The sequence below is a fragment of the Prionailurus viverrinus genome, chromosome D2 (genome assembly GCF_022837055.1).
Source record: "Prionailurus viverrinus isolate Anna chromosome D2, UM_Priviv_1.0, whole genome shotgun sequence".
In the NCBI taxonomy this organism is placed as follows: Eukaryota; Metazoa; Chordata; class Mammalia; order Carnivora; family Felidae; genus Prionailurus; species Prionailurus viverrinus.
The window spans coordinates 60,030,597-60,055,330 of record NC_062571.1 but is presented as its reverse complement, the minus strand read 5'-3'; the positions used below and the strand labels follow the sequence as shown (position 1 = coordinate 60,055,330).

General features: G+C 44.9%; 1 protein-coding gene across 2 annotated transcripts in view; it reads right to left on the bottom strand.

The window, feature by feature from the left end:
- The window catches only part of SLF2 (SMC5-SMC6 complex localization factor 2), a 45,744-nt gene extending 43,972 nt beyond the window's left edge, over positions 1–1,772 (bottom strand). The window contains exon 1 of one of the 2 annotated variants that reach the window (XM_047825142.1): positions 1,469–1,772. In XM_047825142.1, coding sequence (XP_047681098.1) covers positions 1,469–1,608 — 140 coding nt within the window. In that variant the 5' untranslated portion in view covers positions 1,609–1,772. The remainder of the gene's footprint in view (positions 1–1,468) is intronic. The other variant, XM_047825143.1, reaches the window with a different exon arrangement.
- Positions 1,773–24,734: the final 22,962 nt, after the last annotated feature.

Sequence of the window (24,734 nt, the reverse complement as noted above, 5' to 3'; positions counted from 1 at the left end):
TGGTTATGAAATGAATAGGAGTGACAGACTAAGGAAGAATTTATGCATTTGTTTGCATATAATAAATTATACCAGCCAAATTGGCTCCGATGGAGAATACAGTTAGAAATGCTAGAGGTTCTGCAAAGGAGGAAAGGAGATGATGTTCTCAGTTACTGGGGGAGGAAAGAGACAAGGAAAGGATTAAGCGGCAGCTAGTTCAAGACTATACTAAATACGCCTTTACATTAATTACTAAATAACGTTCTATCTCTTCCCAAAATATGAGAGCCCAGGCTCCTTTTTGATTAATACACCAGAGAGAAAAATGGTTTTGGGTAAAACGCACAAGAAATCTGTAAAATAATCATGAATGTAACTTTCAAGTAGGAACAGTTGCCTAATTTCATATGCACAGAAATACCCATTAGTTATTTATAACTAGCTTTAAAAAATTATAACAGCTCACAAGCCCTTATCTGAAACTTTTGGGGTCAAATGTATTTTTGAATTTTTAATTTACTGGATTTTAGAAAGGGGGTAACTTAGATGCATTATGTAAAGTCCCCACCGGGTGTGACACTGCACCCCCAAAGCGAACGCATCAATATTTCTCCGGCATATAAATACACTTAATGAGATAATGACCATATACAGCTTTCCATTAGTTCTAGTCAGGTTTGGCTGCCAAGTAAGATGTGGTGCCAAACTTACTGACAACTTTTGATTTTCACAGCACTCCGGCTTTCATAATTGAGATAAGGGATTGTAGACCTGTAGCACAATATTAGAAGATAAAATTACTGTTAAATTTAAGTTACAAGCTTTTTAAAACTTAAAATAAAAAAGACAGTACCAAGTGCGTAGAGAATTTAAACATATTTTATTGTCAGAGGATGTCATTTGATAAAATTCCCCATCTCATTACATAGCTCCCACAAAATCTTCACAAGGTACCTAGCCTCTTGGAGAAGCGTAGTTACTGAAGGAAAAAACATCACATTCCCGATCGGCACGTTCCTTTTAAGTATGAATGATCGTGTATACTGGGCTATAAAGTAATTCGTGGAAGGGTTTCCCTCGTCCATCGTACATAATTTCACCCACGATTTAGAAAAGATTTATACTGTTAAGCTACTACGATCAGAACTGACAACGTACAGAATAACCCACCTAGATATGCACTAAGCAGTTAGGGCCCCGGGTCCACCATCGTAAAGGACAAAAATCACGTTCTACCTAAGGCGGGCTCTCCGTAGCCATCCTGGCTACGGTCACTGAACGGAGACCTGCATCCCAACTACAGAAAAGAAAACTCGAAGTCCCAGAAGGCCCCGCGCGGAGGCGGGGCAGGGGTTTGCCAGACCGCAAAACGCCGAGGCCCGAAGCTCGCGGAGGATGGCGGGAACTGAAAGAGCGGGCGTCCGCAGTCCTCCCTCATACCCTTGCCCCCGCGACCCGGCCCCTTCTCCAGCCCTCTGCACGGTACCTGTCCCCAGGACTCTTTGTTCTCTTTCCCGCTGCAGCAGGGGCGGTACTACCGGGTCTCAGATGGCAGCGCGGGGGCGACGACCCCGGGGCTGGGGATGAGGGGAAACCTGGCCTAGCGGGCATGCAGCGCCTTGTCATGTCGGCGCCGCTGGCGACGGCGGCATGAGCTGTGGCTGGAGAGGTTGGGTGCGTGGTTGCCGTCTTGCTGCTGGGACTCGGGGAGGCTGTCGGAGCAGAGTTGGGCGGCACCCCCTTCTCTCTTCATGGCGGTTCTCTCTCTTCGGAAGTGACTCCTGTGTGAGCGGGAAGGAACCTCAGGACCGACAGGGGGCGGGTCTTACTGGAAGGGTCGCGTTCTGACTGGCTGGCACGGCGGTCACTCCGGTAGTGGCGCAATGGAAAGCCGCAGCCTCTCAGGAGAAGGCGGGGTTTCGAGGAGGGGGAGGGGTAAGAAAACTGCCCCCCCCCTCCCGTCACGTGCGCGGTTGGTGGGGAGGGCACCGTCGCATCCGGGCCGCGTCGGCCTTGGCAGGCACGCGGGGGCGGGTTGGCGCGGGCCGCTGCAGGGGCTGCGGCAGGCAGCTGGTCGAGGGCGAGGGACGAGGTTTGCAGAAGCAAACCTGAGCCCGGCAGCTGCCCTCAGTGAGGATGGTCAACAGTTGGCCTTCCTGTGTCTTTCAGTTGTGCCGCAGAAATCCCCAGCTGTTCGTTACATCGTCTCTTTCACATGTTAGGTCAGAGTGCCCAAGTGCTGTCACCATTTCCTTGGTTAATCTGCACAGCCCAATTTGAAGACTTGTCCAGTCTGAGAGTTCTTGTTAAGGGCTGTGGTGGATGCTTTTTCTCCTTTTTTTCAGAAAGAAAGAAAAACAACCCCAGCGAAATAAAGGCCGTGTTTATTCCACAGAAGCATTTTGTTTCTCAGCTGTTGAAACGAGTTATCCATGAGGTCTCTACAGCCAGATTCCTTGGAGATTTTTTGAAAGGAACATAGGGTCAGCTTTCAATTACCCGTGTTAAGTGTGGACAGCGCAGATGAGTGAAACCTGCCAGCAGTCTCCGGTCGTCCTCCGTCAGGGGCTTGTGCTTTGGAGGCTGTTAGACAGGGTTTTCCTTACAAACAGACTGGTCAGAGTATTTCTGAGCCTCAGTTTGCACATCTGTAAAAGGAGTATTCTACTCATCTATAAGATGAAAATTCTACAATTTTCTGGGAAATTGTAAACTATAAAAGAGATATGCAGTGTGAACGTCACAGTTCAGAATCTCTCGGGTAATAGGTACTAAGCAAATTAGTGTTCCCTTTCCTTTGCTCTTCAGACATACTCTTACACTTGACTATAAAATTTTCCAGGGACAGGTCAGATACTGTTATATTTAATGTATTAATAGTTATAAAACGTAGTTATATGCAATAAGTCTTAACCAAAATACCAATCTCCAGGATGCCCAAGCTTTCATTGGCAGGCCTGTTCAAGAATTTAGACAGGTCTTTATATAATAATGTCCTAGATGCTTGAAATGTATTGAATGAGGGGCGCCTGGGTGGCACAGTCGGTTAAGCGTCCGACTTCAGCCAGGTCACGATCTCGCGGTCCGGGAGTTCGAGCCCCGCGTCAGGCTCTGGGCTGATGGCTCAGAGCCTGGAGCCTGTTTCCAATTCTGTGTCTCCCTCTCTCTCTGCCCCTCCCCCATTCATGCTCTGTCTCTCTCTGTCCCAAAAATAAATAAACGTTAAAAAAAAATTAAAAAAAAAAAAAAAAAAAAAAAAAGAAATGTATTGAATGAATAATGATTTATATGTTTTGTTTATTTAGGGCTTTTTACATGTATTATTTCCTATCTCTTGTATTAGTGCTTTCAGTTGGACGTTTCTACACTGGTAAATTCTTTTTTTTTTGTTTATTTTTTTTTAAATTTTTTTTTCAACGTTTTTTATTTATTTTTGGGACAGAGAGACAGAGCATGAACGGGGAAGGGGCAGAGAGAGAGGGAGACACAGAATCGGAAACAGGCTCCAGGCTCCGAGCCATCAGCCCAGAGCCCGACGCGGGGCTCGAACTCACGGACCGCGAGATCGTGACCTGGCTGAAGTCGGACGCTTAACCGACTGCGCCACCCAGGCGCCCCATACACTGGTAAATTCTTGCTTCTGTAAGGGCCCATCTACAAAACACTTAATCCGATCCGTTTCACTGCATGCTCGGTCCATTAAAAAGAGCAATGCATAAAAAACAACATTCTACATGATCAATCAGTTGCTTTTCTTGGATTATAGTATTTGAATCATCTAGCCTCCGAGGTATCGCTTTAAAGTCTGTAGTCGTGCTACCAAACAATAGTTTTCACATTTTCTTAATCTGAGCAACAGATTATGGAGTTCAGTGAGGCAAGAAATCCCTTGATCAATAAATGGAGATGGAGTCATAATGAAAACACAATTTAAAAAATCTCTTCTTAACAGGGAAGTAGTGATCTAAATCCTCAATAAGCATCAAGGCTCTTCTGTCTTGAAGCTGTGTTTGCAAATGATACAGATTTGGTCACAGAGCGAAATATGCTTAACATACTAACTAGAACTGTTGGGAGCCTCTTGGGCACTTCCCCCCCCCCCCCAAACAGTGTTGGGCAGTCTATTTTGTGTTTATACCCCTTCTCCCACATTGACTGTGTATACATGTACGTATACATATACATATGCCACATGCACGTATGTGCGCGCACACACGTGCACACACACACACACGGTTCATGTAGGGCTTTTTAATTTGTAGTGGGCCAGAAATCGATATTCAGCAGCTGTACACTAGGTGAAAGATGTTAAAGACCTCAGGTGTTTGCATGTGAGGACACAAGAGGAGAGTAGAACTGGGATGGGGCTAGGGGAGAGAATGATGAATAAACTAGACAAGACTGAATTCGAGACCTCAGATAAAACTTCAGCCAGGATTGTCTAAAGAATTTGGAGAAATTAAGGCCAGACAGCCATAAAAGGCTAGACAGAAGATTTCTGGGAATGAGGACGGGCACGAGGAAGTAAAGACCGCAGGAATGGAGTGGCTACTATGCCCGAAGCTTCTGTGGGGTGCAGCTCAGCTCAGCCTGGCATCCTGAACTGTTAAAGACCATTATGAGGAGCACAGACTCTGGCCTTGATGGGAACGGATGGGGCAGCAGGAGAAACAGTGTTACATGAACAACAGATCAAGTTTGCTGGGAGCATCAGGCCCTACGTGGGAATCCTGAGAGGAGTGATAACATAGCCGATGCCAGAGATTCTAAGCAGTCACAAAAGAGACAACAGCGTGGGCAGATTGACTCACACGGTGCCTTAGCAGGCAGGGACTCAAAGAACAAAAGGTCAGTAAGTGACCAAGAATGTTACTAAAAAGAAGACAACTAAAGGAAAAGTAACTTCTCGTTCTACGGTAAGGACATACTTTTGCTCTGAGATTATTACCCTCTGGTAAACTCCAAGGCTCTTGTCGGAGGGTTCTCTAGGACAGGCAGAGAGACAAAGATGGCTCTGGGGCAGAGCTGCCTGCCGTTTGGCCAAGACTGGATGTGTGGCGGGGAGGGTAGAGGGACCTGGGAAGGGGGATAAGGAGCAGACCCAGAAAAACAGGAAATAATTAACTTGAACGCCTGACAGAGAAAGAAAGAGCACGTGATGATCTGAAGAAGGAAAAGCGAGCTCCAGCTTCTCAAGATCCACACAGTTCACTTTGCAAATGGATGCCGAACTCAAAACTGCCCAAGTGTTTGGAAAAAGCACCGGCCTGGTTTTAAGGGGCCGCTAGGGAAATGCCAAAAGTAATATAACGTACTGTCATGTAATCTAAATGTCCTGGGAATAGTGAGTAACACTCTGCAAAAGCAGATCTGCTGTTAGGGGAAGTACGTTTCTTGTTATTCCATCTTGGAATGTTGCAAGGTAATATTACCTACACTTTAGAACGCAAGTAACATAGTTGTGATTTTTGACATGCCTGAATATGTCCTATACTAATATTTACTTAACATTTTCACTTAAATCACTCTTTTTTTTTTTTTTTTTTTCAACGTTTATTTATTTTTGGGACAGAGAGAGACAGAGCATGAACGGGGGAGGGGCAGAGAGAGAGGGAGTCACAGAATCGGAAACAGGCTCCAGGCTCTGAGCCATCAACCCAGAGCCCGACGCGGGGCTCGAACTCACGGACCGCGAGATCGTGACCTGGCTGAAGTCGGACGCTTAACCGACTGCGCCACCCAGGCGCCCCTTAAATCACTCTTAAACACATTTACTTCGGAAGAAAACTTAAAATCATTTCGTAAGTTAAAAATCGGTATCACTTGGGAAGTGATAACTTTCCAAATGGAAGCAAACTGTAAAAACTAATAAATAAATAATAAGTAGAAACAAATATGTCTCCACGTTTCTCCTCAGGTCACCTTGTTTACTAGTGGTGGTAGGCGTAGATATTATTCAGACACGTGAGATACAAGAGACTCTTTGGGAAATACTAGTTTTAGGGACTCTGGGCTGTAACCAGGTGTTTTTCAGACTTGGTTAGCAACCCGTTAGAGGGTTTTGAAATTGATACAATGGGTCACAGACCGTACTGAAAAAAAGGTGGGAGAATGGAATAGAGGATACCCATGAACTGCACGTAGTTTATGGTTATGTGTTATTTTGCAAAACTTTTTTATATGGTAGTGATATAAAAGGTATTTCTGTGGCCCCTCCTATGGTCAGTGGTGGAAATGTTTGAAAGTCCTTGCTGTTATCAGTGTTCATATTTCCCACTTCTGTGTATTGGTGGCATTGAACAGCAGAGGCTGCTTGGAAGAGAAAAGATGGGCTTCCTTTGGTCACTCCTGTGGTTGGGGAGGGTAGGGAGACATAACTCAGGCTCTCCTTATATCCTTTCAAGGTCATTCCCTCCAGGAGTGGGGAGCCTTGTAGAGGGAGGCGGACTGTCTCTCCAAAGGAGCTTGCCTTTACCCTTCCTGGGCTGTAATCCATTCAAGATGGGAAGGAGGGATTGAGGTGGCCCTCTCAGGTCCTGCCTTATGCTCAGTAATCTAGGGACCGTGGATGAGAAATGGGAGAAGGAAGAATGTTTCGAACAAGGCCCCTGTGCAACCTGCCCCTCACATAAAACGCCACCACCCGGAACTGGAGAGGGTCTGGTAGGGAGAATACATGTGATCCCACACCTTTGCAGTGTTCTTCCTGGAATTCCAAACACCATGACCCATCAGGTCTTTCTTCTATCGGTCTCTGACTTTCCCTTCAGTCATTCCCCACCAACACTATCCTGAAGCTGTAAGCTTCCACAACACCAAAATACTGAATCTTCTGTGCCAGGCTTCCTGAAGATATGCTTCCCTTAGCTCCCAAAGAGTTTGTTAAAGATGTAGGACAGCATTTAAAAATCAAGAGATTTCACACAAAATTCCAGATTTCTGGCTTCAACAGGTACAAAGAGGGGTCTCACACTTATGCCTACAGGGGCGAGGTAAATGCGTATATGAATCAGGTCCATTCTCCTGACTTTTGTAGAGAACTGGGATCAGAAAATACTTCTTAGGACAATATGACGACAGAGGCAACCTCCCATTGGGTCTTAGCGTTTCTTCCTCTTCTCTCAGCATCAAAGAGAAGCACCAGGCAATGGTGAGGTAAGACACGATACAGGACCACAATAAAAGCCTGCAACCTCCTCTCTGAGCTGCCGTAGATGTCTTAATATATAACCTAATATTTGTTTCTGTGGTCCTATGAGATAATGCTCTCTTAAAGCAAATGTCTCCTGGAACCAAGAGAGGAGAAAATAGAGCTTTTGGTGCTCAGAGAGGTGTTACAGGAAGTTAGCAGGATTCTCAATCAGGGGTTCTTACTTAAAGAAATTGCCACACAGGGGCGCCTGGGTGGCGCAGTCGGTTAAGCGTCCGACTTCAGCCAGGTCACGATCTCGCGGTCCGTGAGTTCGAGCCCCGCGTCAGGCTCTGGGCTGATGGCTCGGAGCCTGGAGCCTGTTTCCGATTCTGTGTCTCCCTCTCTCTCTGCCCCTCCCCCGTTCATGCTCTGTCTCTCTCTGTCCCAAAAATAAATAAACGTTGAAAAAAAAATTAAAAAAAAAAAAAAAAAGGAAATTGCCACACAGTGGTCCCTGGGTGGCTCAGTCTGTTAAGCATCTGACTTTGGCTCAGGTCATGATCTCATGGCCCGTGAGTTGGAGCCCTGTGTCGGGCTCTGTGCTGACAGCTCAGAACCTGGAGCTGCTCCGGATTCTGTGTTTCCCTCTCTGCCCCTCCTCTGCTCGTGTTCTGACTCTCTTTCAAAAATAAATAAACATTTAAAAAATTTTTAATAAAAAAAAGTGCCACATTTTACCTATGATCAATACCTATGGGTATGTATGTATGTATTTTTGAGAGAGACACAGCATGTGAGCAGGGAAGGAGCAGAAACACACACACACACACACACACACACACACACAGAATGCGAAGCAGGCTCTGGGCTCTGAGCTGTCAGCACAGAGCTCCATGCGGGGCTCGAACTCACGAACTGTGAGATCATAACCTGAGCCGAAGTGGGACAGGACACTCAACCCACTGAGCCGCCTAGGCACCCCTTTAAAAAAATTTTTTTTTACATTTATTTATTTATTTATTTATTTATTTTCAACGTTTATTTATTTTTGGGACAGAGAGAGACAGAGCATGAACGGGGGAGGGGCAGAGAGAGAGGGAGACACAGAATCGGAAACAGGCTCCAGGCTCCGAGCCATCAGCCCAGAGCCTGATGCGGGGCTCGAACTCACGGACCGTGAGATCGTGACCTGGCTGAAGTCGGACGCTTAACCGACTGCGCCACCCAGGCGCCCCTATTTATTTTTTTTTTGAGAGAGAGAGACAGAGCACAAGTGGGGGAGGGGCAGAGAGAGGAGATACAGAATCTGAAGCAGGCTCCAGGCTCTGAGCTGTCAGCATAGAGCCTAACTTGGGGCTTGAACTCACAAACTGTGAGATCATGACCTGAGCCGAAGTTGGACGCTTAACCGACTGAGTCACCCAGGCGCCCCTAATACTTATGGGCATTTAAAAGAAGCAGTGGCCGGGGCACCTGGCTGGTTCAGTTGGTAAAGAATGTGGCTCTTGATCTTAGGGTTGTGAGTTCAAGCCCTGTGTTGAGTGTAGAGATTACTTAAAAATAAAATCTTAAAAAATAAAAAAATAACAAACGAACCAATGGCCTGTAACTATCAAAAATACAAAATGCACATGTTCTTTGATTCAGCAATTCCCCTTCTAACGTCTCTTTAGAAATATACTTCTACATTCACAAAGATGGATCTATAAAGTTATTTGTTGTAGCATTATCAGGAGTGTAAGGCTGAAAGGGAACTAACCAGCCCAGATTCGGGGACAAAACAAATTATGGCACATCCATGCAGTAGAATGCTGTGCTGCAGGTAGAAAGTCACTTGGAAAGCACAGCACCCTTCCAAGAGTATTGGTGTATACATGCAAATAACCCCTTTTGTTTATATAAGCAATAACATAGTCTATGTATACACAGTAGTATGCACCGTTTTGCAACTTAATTTTTTCACTTAATATATCTTAGAGACTATTCCATACCAGTTTATATTGTTGATGAGCGTCAAGAGTTCAGCTAAACTTTGTAATATTGCCAGCTCGGCATCCATTTTGTAGGCCAGGAAGCCTGCAGGGGCCTTGAACTGACATTTACCCTCCCACGCACATGCCTAGAGAACAGCCTGCAAAGTAACAAGTGAATGTAAGTTCCTTATATGACTCCCCAACAGTCCCTGTGATCAGTCCCAGTGTCCCCTGCCTTCCAGGGCCTTCCTCTTGTGTGCCTCTTTAATAAGACCCTCGTGAACCTTACCAAAACCCATCTCTTTTGAATTTGAATTGACCAATCTGGCCGTAGCCTGGGAACCCCCAAGGATTCCACCACGGACCCTAATAAAGGCATGTGCTTTAGGTCCTGCTGCTCTGTCTGACTCAGTAGTACAAACATTTGATGCTGGGTTCTCCAGCTCTGTGTGTCTTAAACATAACTCCTTTTCTCCCCTCCCCAACCTCCAAATTTAATGCTCTCTCCCCCTGTATTTCTTATCTTAGTGAATGATGTCATCAGCTCCCCTCCCCCATCGCCCAAGCCAGAAGCCTGGCAATCCTACTAACCCTTCGTCTCTCTCATCCTTAGCCCTGACCTGTCATCAGTCACCAAGTCTTAGTGATTTTGTACCCTAACTATCACTTGTATCCTTTCTTTTCTCTTAATAATACATGCACATACAAAAAAAATACATGCACGTACACACACAGAAACATATATTTGGTTCCTTTTAGAAATGTAGAACACAGAGACAAATACAAAGAAAAATATTATAAACATATATTCACCACCAGACTCACAAACTGTTAACATTTTGCCTAGTTACTTGTCCTCTTTTGTGGTCTTTTTGTTTTTGTAATAAAATATCACGGGGACATCTGGGTGGCTTAGTCGGCTAAGCATCCGACTTTGGCTCAGGTCATGATCTCCCCATTTGTGAGTTGGAGCCCTACATTGGACTCTCTGGGTTGGTGAGTTCGAGCCCCGCATCAGGCTCTCTGCTGTCAGCGTGGAGCCTGCTTTGGATCTTCTGTCCCCCTCTCTGTCTGCCCTTGCCTCACTCACATTCTCACTTTTTCTCTCCCAAAATAAAGAAACATTTAAAAATTAAAAAAAAAAAAATCACAGAGGTAGCCGAGTCCTTATTAACAAACACCCCATTTTAATCCTCCCCCTGCCCCACACTGTTGTGGGTTTCAAGTCCACAAGGTCTCTGTGCCTCTGGTTCCTTGTTTTTTTTTTTTTTACATACACCTATATTTTGTTATAAAGAATATATAGGATTATTTTGTATATGTTTTTTAAAAGATTTGCGTGCTTGTACATCTAATTTCTATAGGCAGTTTGTATGCCACATTTTATCCATTACAAGCGATACTGTCGTGAACATTTCTGTACATGCTTATTGTGCCCATGTGCAAGAATTTCTGTGGGTTATGTAATCAGAAGGGAAATTGCTGGGTCATAGGGTATTTGCATTATCAAGTTTATTGTATGCTGCTAAATTGCTTTCCATAAATGGCTGAATTAATTTATGGTCCCGCTAGCAATGTATGAGAATTCTGTTTTCCTTATGTCTGCTCTAATATTTGATATCATCATCCTTTTTTATTTTTGCTAATCCGAAGGGTGAAAATGGTTTCTCGTTGTTTTATTTTGCATTCCCTTAATTATTATGTGACTACCTCTTCATACATTTGGCGGGGGGGGGGGGGTATTTGGATTGTTTTTTGTTGTTGTTAATTGCCTATTTCTATATTTCATTCATTTCTAAGCTATTTGTATTTTTCCTATTGGTTTCTAGAACTTGAAACTACATATTATGTGTACACAAAAATCCTTTCCATCTCTCTTGCTGTACCCCAATACATATCCTAATTATCCCCTGCAAAGTCTCTTGCAACAGCTTCCAAACTGGTCTCTATGCCTTCAGTTTGTCCTTCTTCAATTCATCTTCCCACTGCAGCCTGGGCCAATTTTCTAATAAGCAAATCTGGGTATTGCCACTTCCAAATTCATTACTGACAGGGGAACAAAACAAAAACATCATCATCAACAACGGCCAAATCCCAAGCAGACAATTAAAAAAAATTTTTTTTAGGGGTGCCTGGGTGGCTCAGTCGGTTAAGCATCCAACCTTGGCTCAGGTCATGATCTCACAGTTTGTGATTTCCAACCCCGCATCAGACTCTGTGCTGACAGCTCAGAGCCTGGAGCCCACTTCGGATGCTGTGTCTCCCTCTCTCTCTGCCCCTCCCCTGCTCACGCTCTGTCTCTCCCTCTCTCTCAAAAAAATAAACATCTAGGGGCGCCTGGGTGGCGCAGACGGTTAAGCGTCCGACTTCAGCCAGGTCACGATCTCGCGGTCCGGGAGTTCGAGCCCCACGTCAGGCTCTGGGCTGATGGCTCGGAGCCTGGAGCCTGTTTCTGCTTCTGTGTCTCCCTCTCTCTCTGCCCCTCCTCCGTTCATGCTCTGTCTCTCTCTGTCCCAAAAATAAAATAAAAACGTTGAAAAAAAAATTAAAAAAAAAAAAAAAACATCTAAAAAAATGTTTTCTAATGTTGAGTTTTTTGAGAGAGAGGGAGAGACAGAGCGCGAGTGGGGGTTGGCAGAGGGAGAAGGAGACACAGAATCTGAAGCAGGCTCCAGGTTCCAGCACAGAGCCCAGTGCAGGGCGAGAACTCACGAGCCTCGAGATCATGACCTGAGCCGAAGTCAGACGCTTAACGGACTGAGCCACCCAGGCCACCCCCCCCCCACCAGTGGACAAATTTTAAAGCCTTAAATGTACAATTAAATCCTTTGGCGGGCCATACCAGGTACTCCACGATTTGGTTCCTTTCCACCCGTGCAAGGCCATCACATTTTTCCTCCCTGTGCATCTTACATCCAGTTGTTCAGAACAATGGTATTGGCCATTCTTTGAACACATCAGCCTCACTCGTGCTTCTGGGCTTTTACATACCTCATTTGTACTGCTGTCTTGTCCTCCTACTAAAATTTTACCTGACATCCCTTAAGACACCCAGTTACTCCTTCCTCAACCCAAATATACACTATGGCCCCACCATAAAAGTTACGACCTTGCATAGAAATGATTTATTGTATATATGTCTGCTCTTGGGATTGAAAGCTTCACTTGGCCCTGGCTCTGTCTGTTTGTCTCAAGAGGCAGAATAGTAGAGTGGTTAGGAGTATGGGCTCTGAAGCCAGATGGCTTGAGTTTGAGTCTCAGCTCTGTTATTCTTTGGAATTTACTTAGCTTCTCCGTGACTCAGATTCCTCATTTGTAAAGCAGGGATAATAATAGTACCTATCTCATTGGCTTGTATTAAATCAGTTAATATATATAAAGTGCTTGTAATAGTATACAGCATATAATAGATGCTCAATAAAGGGTAATTCAGATGATCTGTTTGTTTAGCTTTATTAATAACCCTTATTTATTCATGGTAGGCCCTTGGTATATTTGCACAAATACCTTGTCTATCCACACTGTATGTCTTAATGCTCTTTTCAGAATTAGTGCTGAGAATGTTGAAACACATGTCCATGGTCTTTGGGGTATTACGTCCTCCACAGTGGGTCAGTTCCCCCAGTCTGCTACAGTTGGGTCAGTTCCCCCAGTCTATCACCTGCCCAGTTGTGGCTTCCTCTGATTTCCAGACACAGGCCCATTCCTCAAAAAGAGATTCCTAGGGCAAGAGGAGGCACTTAGTGTTGGAGCAGTGAGTGCTAGCCTGGGTGACCCATGGACATCCCTAACTAAAATTTTAGGAGTAACCCCACTGTTCACTTAGTCCTGGCTCGCTCAGTGAGTCTTGGTCAATGGTACCCATTCTTCTTCCCTTCTTTCCCCAGCTTCTCCATCCCAGACACTTAGCTCCCATGCCAGAAATAGCTGTAGGCATTAGAAAAATGCATTACATTAAGCGAATCTGAGAACATTCTTTGCATTTTAAAAAACTTAGCTAGCCACTCTACCACACTTCCACCCCAGTCCTTTCCAAACCACTCACCAAATCCACCTTCTTCCTCTTCTCTTCACCTTTGAAGCAGACTTCAGTCTGAGGTCCCCATGTATTGTAAACCCAAACCATCCGTTCCAAGATTCCCCCAGAATCCGTAGTTTCCCATGTTAGGGACTCAGGTGGTCTTTACCATAACGCGCTCCTTCTGAACTCTTTCAAGCACAAAATTCTCACTTTGTGTTCTTATGACGAGAGCAGAAACAAATCTTTCCTGGGTAGTTGGGAGCAGGAAAATATGCTTTGTTTTTGTTTTGTAGAGCATAGCCTAGAAATGCCATGCCTGATTTTCTAGAGGCCTTTAGAGTGCTGCTGGCTTAGATCACAAATGAAAAATTCAGATGTGGACAGGTGTGAAAGTCAAGGGATCAGCCTGGGGAATTCTGGGTGTCTACAACTCAGCAGAACAAATGGCAAAACAACAGGTGTCCACAGATGTACCGACCCATGAGGCCCTCATACCCGAAGCTCGCTTAGGGATTGAATTCTCCCATGAAATCCACTCCCGCTTTGTGTGGGGCCCCTTTACCCAATCTCTGCAAGCCCTGGGAAATAATACATTCTGCCGGCCTTATGTTACAGGTACTAGGAGGTGATGTGTGACTCACTCAGAATTAGTTGGCTTTAGGACTGAAAGTTCTGACATTTTCAGGCTGCTTATTAGTCATAGAATGTTGTAGCCTACCTAGAGATGTTGCCTAATACTAAAAAATTATGGTTGAAGCAAATCACTGGGGGGAGGGGGACCACAGCCGACAGAACAGAGACCTGTTGAATTGGGAACCCCGTGTAGGGTCCTCAGAGCCACAAAGTGCTCTCTTGAAATAAGAAGACACTTTTGCGGGGGAAGAAGGAATGCTATGGAACAAAGAATCGATATGACTTTCCCTAACTCGGGGATCAGAAATGGGATGGGGGAGTTTTGGAAATTTGGCATTCCACAGAATAAGAACCCCACATCTGTTCTTATTGCTATCCTCTGTTTGCCCTTTGGAGTGGTGGAAGAAAACAAAACCGAAAAGACCTGGGTGCTGGTCATCAGGAGTTCTAGCCAAACAGAGAGCTTAGGGAATGCCGCTCTTTGGCCAGCATGGGTGATGCTGTGGCAGCCTCCAAAGGAGAAGGAAACAGATTGAACACCTGCGTTTGCAGCAGAGATGGACGGGAGAGCTTTGGTGAGGTACATGGTGAGAGGGGGCAGTTGTCCTGAGAGAGGACTGAACCGAGCAGCAGTGATGTCGCGTGTGAATGAGGTTGCTCACAAAAGCACAGCCTGTAATAGGACATTGGTAACAATGCATGTGTCCGTCAATAGGGATTTGCTGAATAAACTATGGCCCAGCTTTAATATGGGATACCACGCAGCCAGTAAAAAGAACGGAGAGGAGTGGCACCTGGAAGCTTCAGTTGGTTAAGCTTCCGACTTCGGCTCAGGTCATGACTACGCAGTTTGTGCGTTGAGCCTGCTTCGGATTCTCTGTCCCCCTCTCTCTCTGCCCCTTCCTTGCTCGCGTGCTCTCTCTCAAAGATAAGTAAATAAACATTAAAAAAAAAAAAAGAATGGAGAGGATATAGGCGTGTTGATATGGAAGATATTTGAGATATGCTAAGCGAAAAAAGCAGAGTATACAATAGTATGCGGATAGTAAAATCCTACATCTGTGTGGTGTTTTCCTTTAAGGTTAGGCATATAAGATGCATTTACACATTCTGTTTAAAATTTTTTTTTAATTTTATTTATTTTTGAGAGAGAGAGAGAGAGACAGAGAGAGAGACAGAACATGAGCAGGGGAGGAGTAGAGAGAGAGGGAGACCCAGAATCCAAAGCAGGTTCCAGGCTCTGAGCTGTCAGCACAGACCCTGACGCGGGGCTGGAACTCACGGAGCAGATCATGACCTGAGCTGGAGTCAGATGCTTAACTTGACCGGGTCACCCAGGCACCCCCACATTCTTGTATGTACATAGATAATGTCTACAGGAAGTTCATGAAACTGTTGAAAGTGCCCCATGTCTGTGCTCTGGGATTCAACTTAGAGGAGGTATCAGGGAATTATTATTTTCAACTTTATAATCTTTATTCTGTTTGAAAAATTTAGAGGGCATTTATAATTTTTAAAATTTATTTACATGTAAAGTTTTGAGGGTTTCAGCTGGGAAAGTTTCAGGATTTACAGTATTTGGGAGCCTGTCCGTAAATGCTCATTTCAAATAAGAATATGGACTTTAGTTTTCTGATTTCTTCATTCACCTAGGATGGCGGACAAAATTGCAGTATTTCATGCCATGCCAAATATTTACAATGACCATGTTCTAAGCCACAGCAGGATTCTAGAAGATGCCAAAGAACTGATAGCATATAAAAAACATTCTCTGTCCACAATGTTATAAAATCGGAAATCAGTAACAGAAGTACCAGATTTAAGTAATAAATAACCAACTGAAGACATAGTCTAATTCTAAATTCTCTAATGGTGATAACATAAAGGAAATCTTTATGAATGAATTTTCTGATTTTTACTTTTCCCCTTAATTATGATGAGGATATTTGCTGCTCCAAAGTTGAACTAGCTGTGAATAAGTGAATGAGTTAATTAATTTATTTGTATCTTATCTCTTTCCGTTAAGGTTTGAAGGTAGTTCAGTTGCTTGTGAACTCAAGCTAAATATGGAGGAAGCTTCCTGGTCAGTTGTTATCACACTAACGTATTAAAGCCATGTAATTCTTCTAGGGGCGCCTGGGTGGCTCAGTCGGTTAAGCGTCTGACTTCAGCTCAGGTCATGATCTCACAGTCCATGAGTTCGAGCCCCATGTTGGGCTCTGTGCTGATAGCTCAAAGCTTGGAGCCTGCTTCAAATTCTGTGTCTTCCTCTCTCTCTGCCCCTCCCCTGCTCACGCTCTGTTCTCTCTGTCTCAAAAACAAATAAAAATATTAAAAAAAAAAAGCCATGTAATTCTTCTAAAATCCTAACCTTCGGCCACAGGTACCTGCATTTGAAGGATCCTGTTTTTCTTTGGAAAGGAGCCCACACCTGCCAGTCACAATGATGCTTAAATACTGACATGGACAGATGCCCAAGATATAGCTTACATGAAAAAAAAACCACAAAACACGAGTTGCAAGACAACGTGTATTGTGCATAGTGTTGCATGACCTAATTGCAAACCAGGCTCTACTTGGGGCGTCAAGAAGGCAAATGAATAAATAAATAAATAAATAAATAAATAAATAAATAAATAAAAGTTTGTGAGAACACATGTAGCTTTTAAAGTACTGAAATAAATAATAATGAAAGGAAAAGCCAAAACTTTGACTTTCCATGTGCTTGTTTTGCTGTTTAGTATTTTTCTCTCTGAGCGAAACACAAGTGGGGTAGGGACACCGTAACCATTTCCAGGCTTAGGGTTGCTAAAGTTCTAAGTGTGGGCCGTCATTTTATGATAGTAATTTTGTAAAACTTTACATATATGTGCATATATATGAAATGTTCATATATGCAAAGAAAGCAACCTGGATAAATACATCTCAACTTAAAGGTGTTTATCTCTGAAGGACAGAGTTTTGATTTCTACCTTACATATTCCTGTAACTTTTGACGTTTTTGCAGTGAGCATGAGTTACTCTTGTGATCAGGAAAACACGACTTAAAACAAAATAAAACAAATTTGTTTTAGGCAGTGTGCAGTTGGGCCTTGCCTGGGAATACAACTTGTTGATTGTGTGTTGGTGTGATTTTACCAGCTACGGAGATACCACTGCCAAACTCGGAGACAAAATCTTTCCCATGAGTCCAGCCTGAAGGCTCACCCTTGATTCACTACAATTTGCTAGGATTTCTTTGTGTCCTGCTGCCGCCACCTCTAACCTCTGGCCGTTCTCTACCTGTCCCCTTGTCCAGCTGGCCTCGGTGGACATGCATCTGACTAGTAAGATTCCTAACTGTTTTTCTCTTTCCCAGCTTGGATTGACCCCTTGGAGATCACCTCGGACCTTCTAATAAAACCCTACCTCTTTTTCCTGTATAAACAGGCCTTGTGGCCATTTTCGTGCGTGATTCAGAATGTCGTGTAAATGCTCTGGCAAGCTGGATCGATGTAAAATGTGGGCGCAATCAATGAAAGATTCTGAACACAGTAAGTTCGTGAAGCTGTGTCGGAATGAGAGAAGGGCAGGACAGGAGCAAAAGCCAGCCTCTCCCAGGTGGGAGGTCCTCACCAGCTTCCTGACAGTCCGGAGATGAAGGCTAACCCACTGGAACAGAGGAGCAGGACAAAAGGTGGCCGGTGCTTGGGGAGGTGGGGTTATGGAGTGGTGATGGGGCCTTTGGCTGGCTGGGTGGAGAATTCATCAGAGTCTGGAGCTTCCTGAAGACAAAGACTATGGGGACCAACTGGGATTTACTGGGCTTTAGTTAATCCTTGGCTGTAAGACTTGCAGATTACCTGTCTGGACTATTTGTGGGTATGTTATGCAGAGACCAAACCCAGTGAAAAGGAGGCCTGGGAGGGCAGAACCCTCTGAGGTGGAAGGACCCTTCCCCGAGGTAAAGCCGATCACAATTCAAAGTAGGTCTTGCACGATGCATGGTTGGCCACCCCAGGAGAGAGACGTTCTGAGAGAGACGATGTGAGAGAACGAAAGGGGAGCGTGGCTGCGTGTTGGTTAGAAAGGAGTCAAGAGCCAGGCCCGGAAATCAAACCTCCTGACACCTGTGTGATTCTTGATGTTGTGAGGCTTTTCCAGTTTGTGTTTCTCCGTGTCTGTTTCCATGGTGATTAGCAGTCATCAGCAGTAGCAAAGCGGCAAACGCTTTAAAGTAAAATGTGGTTGTCTTTGGGGGCAGCAGGGAAGGAAGAGTGGGGGTCTGGCAAAGGCACCCCCTCCAAGGAGGCTAAAGCAGGCTGTCCCAGGGCCCGCTGTGAGAAGGGGAAGGAGGGCTGGACCTGGCAGCAAATCTGGGCCAAGGAGAGCCTGGAGGGCTTAGTCAGAACAAAACAAAAACAAAAACAAAAACGAGAAGAAATAAAAAGCCCTCCCCTGTGGGATTTTCTCACCCCTACTCTCATTTTATCTATCCCTCTATTGTGACACTTATTTCACCCCTAATAGGAGTTAATAAATTGCCCTGCGACTATTTGCTTCTATATTTCCAACTAGATATTAGAATGAAACCATGTCTCACATGTTCCTCCATTCCCAAGAGCCTGCTGCGGAACTAGGCATACATCAGAGGCTCTTTATGTTTCTTTAATTAAAAAGAATTTTACTTTTATACACAAACATATAAAGTATAGATGCGCCCTTCTCATTTATTCTTTTTCCTTGGCTCTCTCCTCCCCTTCTTCTCATAATTATATAATCATGTACACAAACACGCACATGCACGCACGCACGCGCGCGCACACACACACACACACACACACACATAGTTTTTTTGGTAGAAGTATGTTTTAAAAAATATAATGATGTCACCTTATACACTTTTCTGCCTCTTGCTTTCCTTCCTCAACAATAGCTCTTGGAAATCTACCAAATAAACTTCCATAGGATCATTTATTCTTCTTAATGGTTGCATAATAGTCCAAGGTGTGGCTGTGCGGCAGCCTCCAGCTTTTCTACAGTTCACATCTCTTCCCAGCCTGGCATTCGACGACACCAGGCTGATAGCTTGAAGTTAGACATGGTGGGAAGAGTTATACGTTAGGAATCTGCAAAAGCTAGGGCTCTTTCCTAGTTTTAACTAGCCCATCACTGAGCCTTATTAATGGGTTTTAGTTTTTGTCTAGCTTTTTTCTGGGGGAGGGATGTGGAGAGAGAATGGCCAGGACAAATAAACAATGCTGACACACACACACACACACACACACACACACACACGTATATCTATCTCTTTATGTGTTGGTGTTTTCATTCCTGCTATTGATGGGTCAAAGTGAATACATATTTTCAATTTCAAAAGATGTTGCCAGATTATAAAGGGATGTAGAAATGTATAATTCTACCAGCAATGTAAAAACTGTTTTCCATGAATCCCTGCTAGCAATGGAAATTACCCTCATTTTAATTTTTGTTAGTTTGAAAGGTATAAAATAGTATCTCGTTGTACTTTAGTTTGCATCTCTTTGAATACTAATAATTTTGAGCTTCTTTTCCTATGCATGTTGACCATTTGAATATGCTCTTTTGTGAGGTGACTTCTAATAGCTTTTGCACATCTTTTTGTTTTTTGTCTCTTGTCTATTTATAAAACCTTTTTTGTGTATTTTTAATTGTCCCGTACATTATGAATATCTTCCCTCAAATCTATTGTTTGCCTATTGACTTTGTTTATGTATTGCTATACAAACGTTTTTTTTTATTGTTACAAGGTAAAATATGTCCATAGTTTCATGTATAGATTCTAGACTCCAGTCTTGTTTTACAAAGCCCCGCCCCCCCCCCGCCCCGTGTTGGACATGTAGCCTCCTAAATTTTCAAGATTGTTATTGTCTCATTTTTTACATTTGTCTTTAATCTACATGGAGTTTATATTTGTATGTGGTATAAACTAGGAGTCCAGTTTTATTTTCTTCTAGATGTAAGTTGTCTTGGCACCATTTATTAAATAATCCATTCTTGTTCACGAAATTGAAATACCAACTATCATATAGTAAATTTTCATATATACACTTGGTCTATTTCTGGGTTCTCTATTTTATTCCAATGATACATTTATCTATTCCTATGCCAATACCAAATTGATTTAATGACAGTGGTCTTATAGTACATTCTGATATCTGGTAAGGCAAGTCTCACCCTTTATTTTTCTTTTTCACATTTTATTTGCCGTTGTAAAGCACTTATTCTTCTATATAACTTTAAAATTGTTTTACTCAATCCACCCCATCAAAACTTTCTTGTTATCTAATTGGAATTGCACCAAATATGTACATTAATTTCGAAAAAATTGACATCGCTGTCAATATTCTTTCCAAAGATATTTACTGAGTATGTACTTTGTGACAAGCTCTGGGGATACAGCAATGAAGAAGAGGCATGGCCTCTGTCCTCTTTGAGTCCAGGTTATTGGGCGTTTTTTTTTTTTTTGGAAGATTTTATTTTTAAGTACGATATTCACAACATCATAGATGAGTCTCACAGGTATCAATTCAAAAAAGTACATACTCTGTGATCCCATTTATACGAAGTTCAAAAACTGGCCACACTCATCTAGACATAGGGTAGAACGCTGACCACTGTTGGGGGGGTGGATGCATATTGACTATGAGGGAACACACGGTAAAGTCCCAGGGTGGTGGTCATGCCTCCCATTTGAACTGGCTGGTGATCGCATGAATACGTACATACATCCACCAACCTGTGCATTTATGAATCATCCATTTTACCGCTTGTAAGTTACGTTTCAGTTAAAACAAAAAAGAATAAAAGAGAATTCGTCTTCACAGGACGGCCCTCCTCCCCTTCAGGATGAACAGCCATCTGCCCACCTCTGTCTTCTGCCTTCCACATCTCTGAAAAACTGAGCTTGCCAGTGCTTTCTAGGCTGGGCTATTGCAATCTTGAAGCGCCTGCAGCTGCTGTTTACATCACAATTTTCCAGCTCCCTCCCCTCTTTTTAAAAAACATATTTAAAAAAATCTCTTGCTGGAATACAGTACAGTATTGTGGAAAAGCAGCAGGGCTGGTCGAGCCAGCTCAAACTCCCTCTCCCCCACTGGTCAATAAGAAACCCCGGGTTTTTCTGCCTTACCCCCAGAAGAGTTATAAAGTTCAGTAAGTGCCTGGAAAGCAAGCAAGACTCTGCGATGCAATCTGGATCACCCATTACCAATTTGCTTTGCTCACCCACCGTAGTGGCTGGGCCCTTATGCTTCCTAGGGGAAAATGAGCAGTTTGAATGCCTGCCCCCTCCTTCTCCCTTCTCCCATCTCCCCCACTCTCCTCCCTTTGTTCTCCACAAATGGTTCCTAGTGTGGGGGTGCCTGTATTTGTGGCTCTTTGGGGAGAAAACTTGGAGCCAAACTTGGGGTGTCGCACGTAACCCCAAGACCGTGAGCCCTGGCTGCAGCCTGTAGCGGTTTACAAAAGGCACATTACCATGCCGTGCTGCTGAGTTGCAGTTATTTCATGCCATTTTGTGTTTCTACCCTCTAGGGTAGTGACTCACTGCTTTCCAGTTCAATGTGAGGACATGTCCCACGGTGTTGACTGCCTGATGCTCCTGGAGGACATTCCTAACCCACCACTCACCAAGTTATTAGAAATCTAACTCCGAAATCACTAATCCCCAAATAGCCTCTATTCTCTCAACTGCTGGCTTCCTTGCTTTGATTTTATGCACAGTAGTTCTAAACTCAAGGCCAAAAATTCTACCCCATGCCGAGCCACTTTCAAAGGAGAACCAATATGCTAAGACTAGAGGGGGATTTGAATAGCGGCTAATTGTCGGTTTGTCTAGTGAAAAAAGCTTCCTCTCTCCCCTGAGCGGGCTGGTTATTTGTTAAAGTTTGCTGGGGTTTTGGAGCACCTCGCTGTTAGGGGCAGCTCAGACTCAGCAGTTTTAATTATTAATCAGGTCAAAGGCTGATGACAATTTTTCTTCTCTTCAGGGGAGGGTCTTGCAAGTTCACAGGAGGGGATGTCCAAGCGCTTGTCCTCTGATGGGTAGAAGGGAGGGAAGGAGGGAAGCGATTCAAGCGAGATCAGTCCCGAGTTCTTAATGGTTCCTTGCCCTAGACAGACTGGGTTGGAAAGTTGCTAAGTCTGCCTCTGGATTGATTTTAAGTGAATATAGGTCTTTATCCTTTCTCTGGGGGTGGGGGAGGGTTGGGGGGGGGGGAGAGGAGAGGGGTTGCAGCTTTCTGAGTGGAGCAAATTCCAGACTTGACAGACTGCACGTGTGCAAGTATATCCTGTGGCGCCCTTGCAAACTGGAGTGAAGGAAACGTGGTACCCTCTTCAAATCTGTCCACCGCGGGGCATCCGCTCAACTCGGGGTGGGGCCGGGGAGGGCTCTCTGCTTCAGCACACTTTGGGAAAGGCAGGAAGCGTTTTCCAGTTTGGGTCTGCAACGTGTCCAAATACGCTGGCTCTATTCCTGCCCTGCCTCCCACGCTTCTCTCCTGATCTCTGTGGGCCTGCTTTCCTCTTCTTGGCCTGAAAACCCCAGCTTGACGAGATCCAGAAAGGTCTCCTTTCCCTCTGCCTTTCCGTCAGCCAATTCCACCGGATTCCAGCAGGCCCCGCCTCCCGCCCCTGTTGCTAGGCAGATTCCCCTGTTGCTAGGCCACCGCTGCTTCTTCCCTGCCTCAAAAAGAGGCACAAATTCCTGGTGACCCGCTCAACCGTCCACCCACTCGCCCACGCACTGACAAAACAAGTGGGTTCTGAATATCTACCATATGTGAATCCCGGTGCCCAGTAGAACGATTCCAAACAGGAGAAGAGGCAGCGAAGCTAGAGGTGTCAGATCTGGAGGTGACCAGTTGTTCCCGCGATGGTGAGCAGGTTGCCTCCTGGGAGGTTTCTCAGGGGACAGCCAGTAACTTGGAGACTTTTCTCTGGTCCAAGGTCTGACCTTCGGTCTTCTGGGCTAAGAAAGCTCATTTTATCCGCAACCAGGAACAGGTCCGTGTTGGGTAGCAAAAACATATTAATCAGGCTTGAGAGACATGCCTAAAACCAGAATGAGAATTTATTAATTTATAACGAGCAGTCTGGTACATGGATCCAGGAGAGTCCGGCAGGCATGGCCATTGCTCTGAGTTTTCTGGCAACGATGGCATCACTGAAGGGTATTGGAAGGTTGATATGGAGCCCCAGTTTGCACAGGGAAGGGAGCATATCTACATACCTATATCTATACTTCTATTTTAACATTATTACTGCACGTCAGGCGAAACGCTAGATGTTTTACAGATGTGATCTTATTAATTCCTCACATCAGCCATGAGAGGGCGCTGCAAACACTCATCCTCGTTTCACAGTAAGAAAGCAGTTCTGGTGAAACGACTTTACTGAGGTTATCCAGCTAATAGGTGACAGAATCGGGGTTGGAACGCAAAGCCTGTGATGGGGCCGATAGATCCCAGCTGCCTGGCAATGGTGAGATGGCAAATTCGGTAGAGGGCGAGTTGGATAATGGATATTGAGGCACAGATGAATCAGCCAGATGGAAATATCCTAGAAGCTATGGGACATGTGGAAGAGGAACACTGCTGAGCCAAGATCTAACTCAAGTTGGAACTTAGAGGCGTCATCTGCAGTTTGCCTTACCTCCTTTGGAGGTGCGTGGAGAGAAAAGCTTCTACATTCTTGTTGATAGTGGATGGATATTTGTGCTTTTTGACTCTACTGTGGTATTGGAATGTAGGAAGGTCATTTGAGTTGGGTAGGCATTTGAATGGGGTAGGACAGGGCACCAGAAAGAACTGCCAGGGTTAGGAGCTCAGAGGAGAAGAGCTCCTGGTGTAGCAACTTCACTGCCATCTTGCCGGGCAACCCAAGAGGCTCAGCACCCAACCAGAAGACCAAGGAACTTTAAGGAAAGGTAGAAGCATTCACTGAGCTCTCTGGAAGGGACAGCCCGGAACCTGTGTAAGAAGGAAGCGACAGAAGAGTGTTTCCTTGTCAGGGGCCTGGTAAGAGGCCGCTACCAAAGGGCAAAGCAGGCAGGCAGCATAGCCCAGATCCAGGGGCTGGATCAAGACAGAGGCCTTGGATCAAGGCAGGTTGTGAAACAACTAAGCGCTCCATCAGGCCTGGCAATGGCGTTAACCTCTCTATCTCTGGCCAGAGCGTAAGCATCTTTGTTTTGTATCCAAGCCTTATAGAATTGAGGGGGGAGTGAGGAGCAAGGAGGTGTGGGTGTGCAGCAAGCCAGAGCTTTCCTCCCCTCCCTTCTCCTTCACCTATTCTTGCAACGAACTTTCAACAAGCTAGTCTTGAGTCACTCTGGGAGAAGGAATCTGTGCTCTCTAAGCTGTCAGTTTCTCTGCTTTTCTAATTTACTTTTTTGGCTTTCCCCCCAGTTTCCTAGTGAAGTGTTCTTTAAACAATCTCAGCCTTGTCTGGACGCCTGAGATTTGCCCACATTTGGGCCAAGAGAGTCAAGGGGTTCCAGGGCCCCTGGAAATTTAGTATGGTGGGCCAGCAGCTGTCTCAGCTGGATTTGCAGGAAACAGCTGGTGGAGCCAGGGCAGGGAGAGGTGAAGCCTCAAGAGAGAGGAAGAGATTGCAAAAGCGGGAGCCATGGGAGCAGCTGCAGTTGCTAAGCTCTTCCCGCCTGGGCTCCTCTATCGTGGGGGGCCTTCCAGGCTCCAAGGCTCCCCGCCCTGGCTTTTCTCAAAAGGAAACTAACAAGTCAGAGCGACGCCCCAGGGACTAGAACCAGCGGACATGGACAGTAGCCATGACAGGGAATCAGACCCAGGGCTCTCACTTTAGAGCCTAGGTTGTATTCACCTGCAAAGCTTAAACAGCACCCTGGGTGTTGATTCAGCCAGAGGGGGATTATGCCCGAGACACTAGAACGTGACTGTTTGCGACTGAGATCCAACCAGGGGGCTTGATGTTCAATTGAAATAGCAGAGAA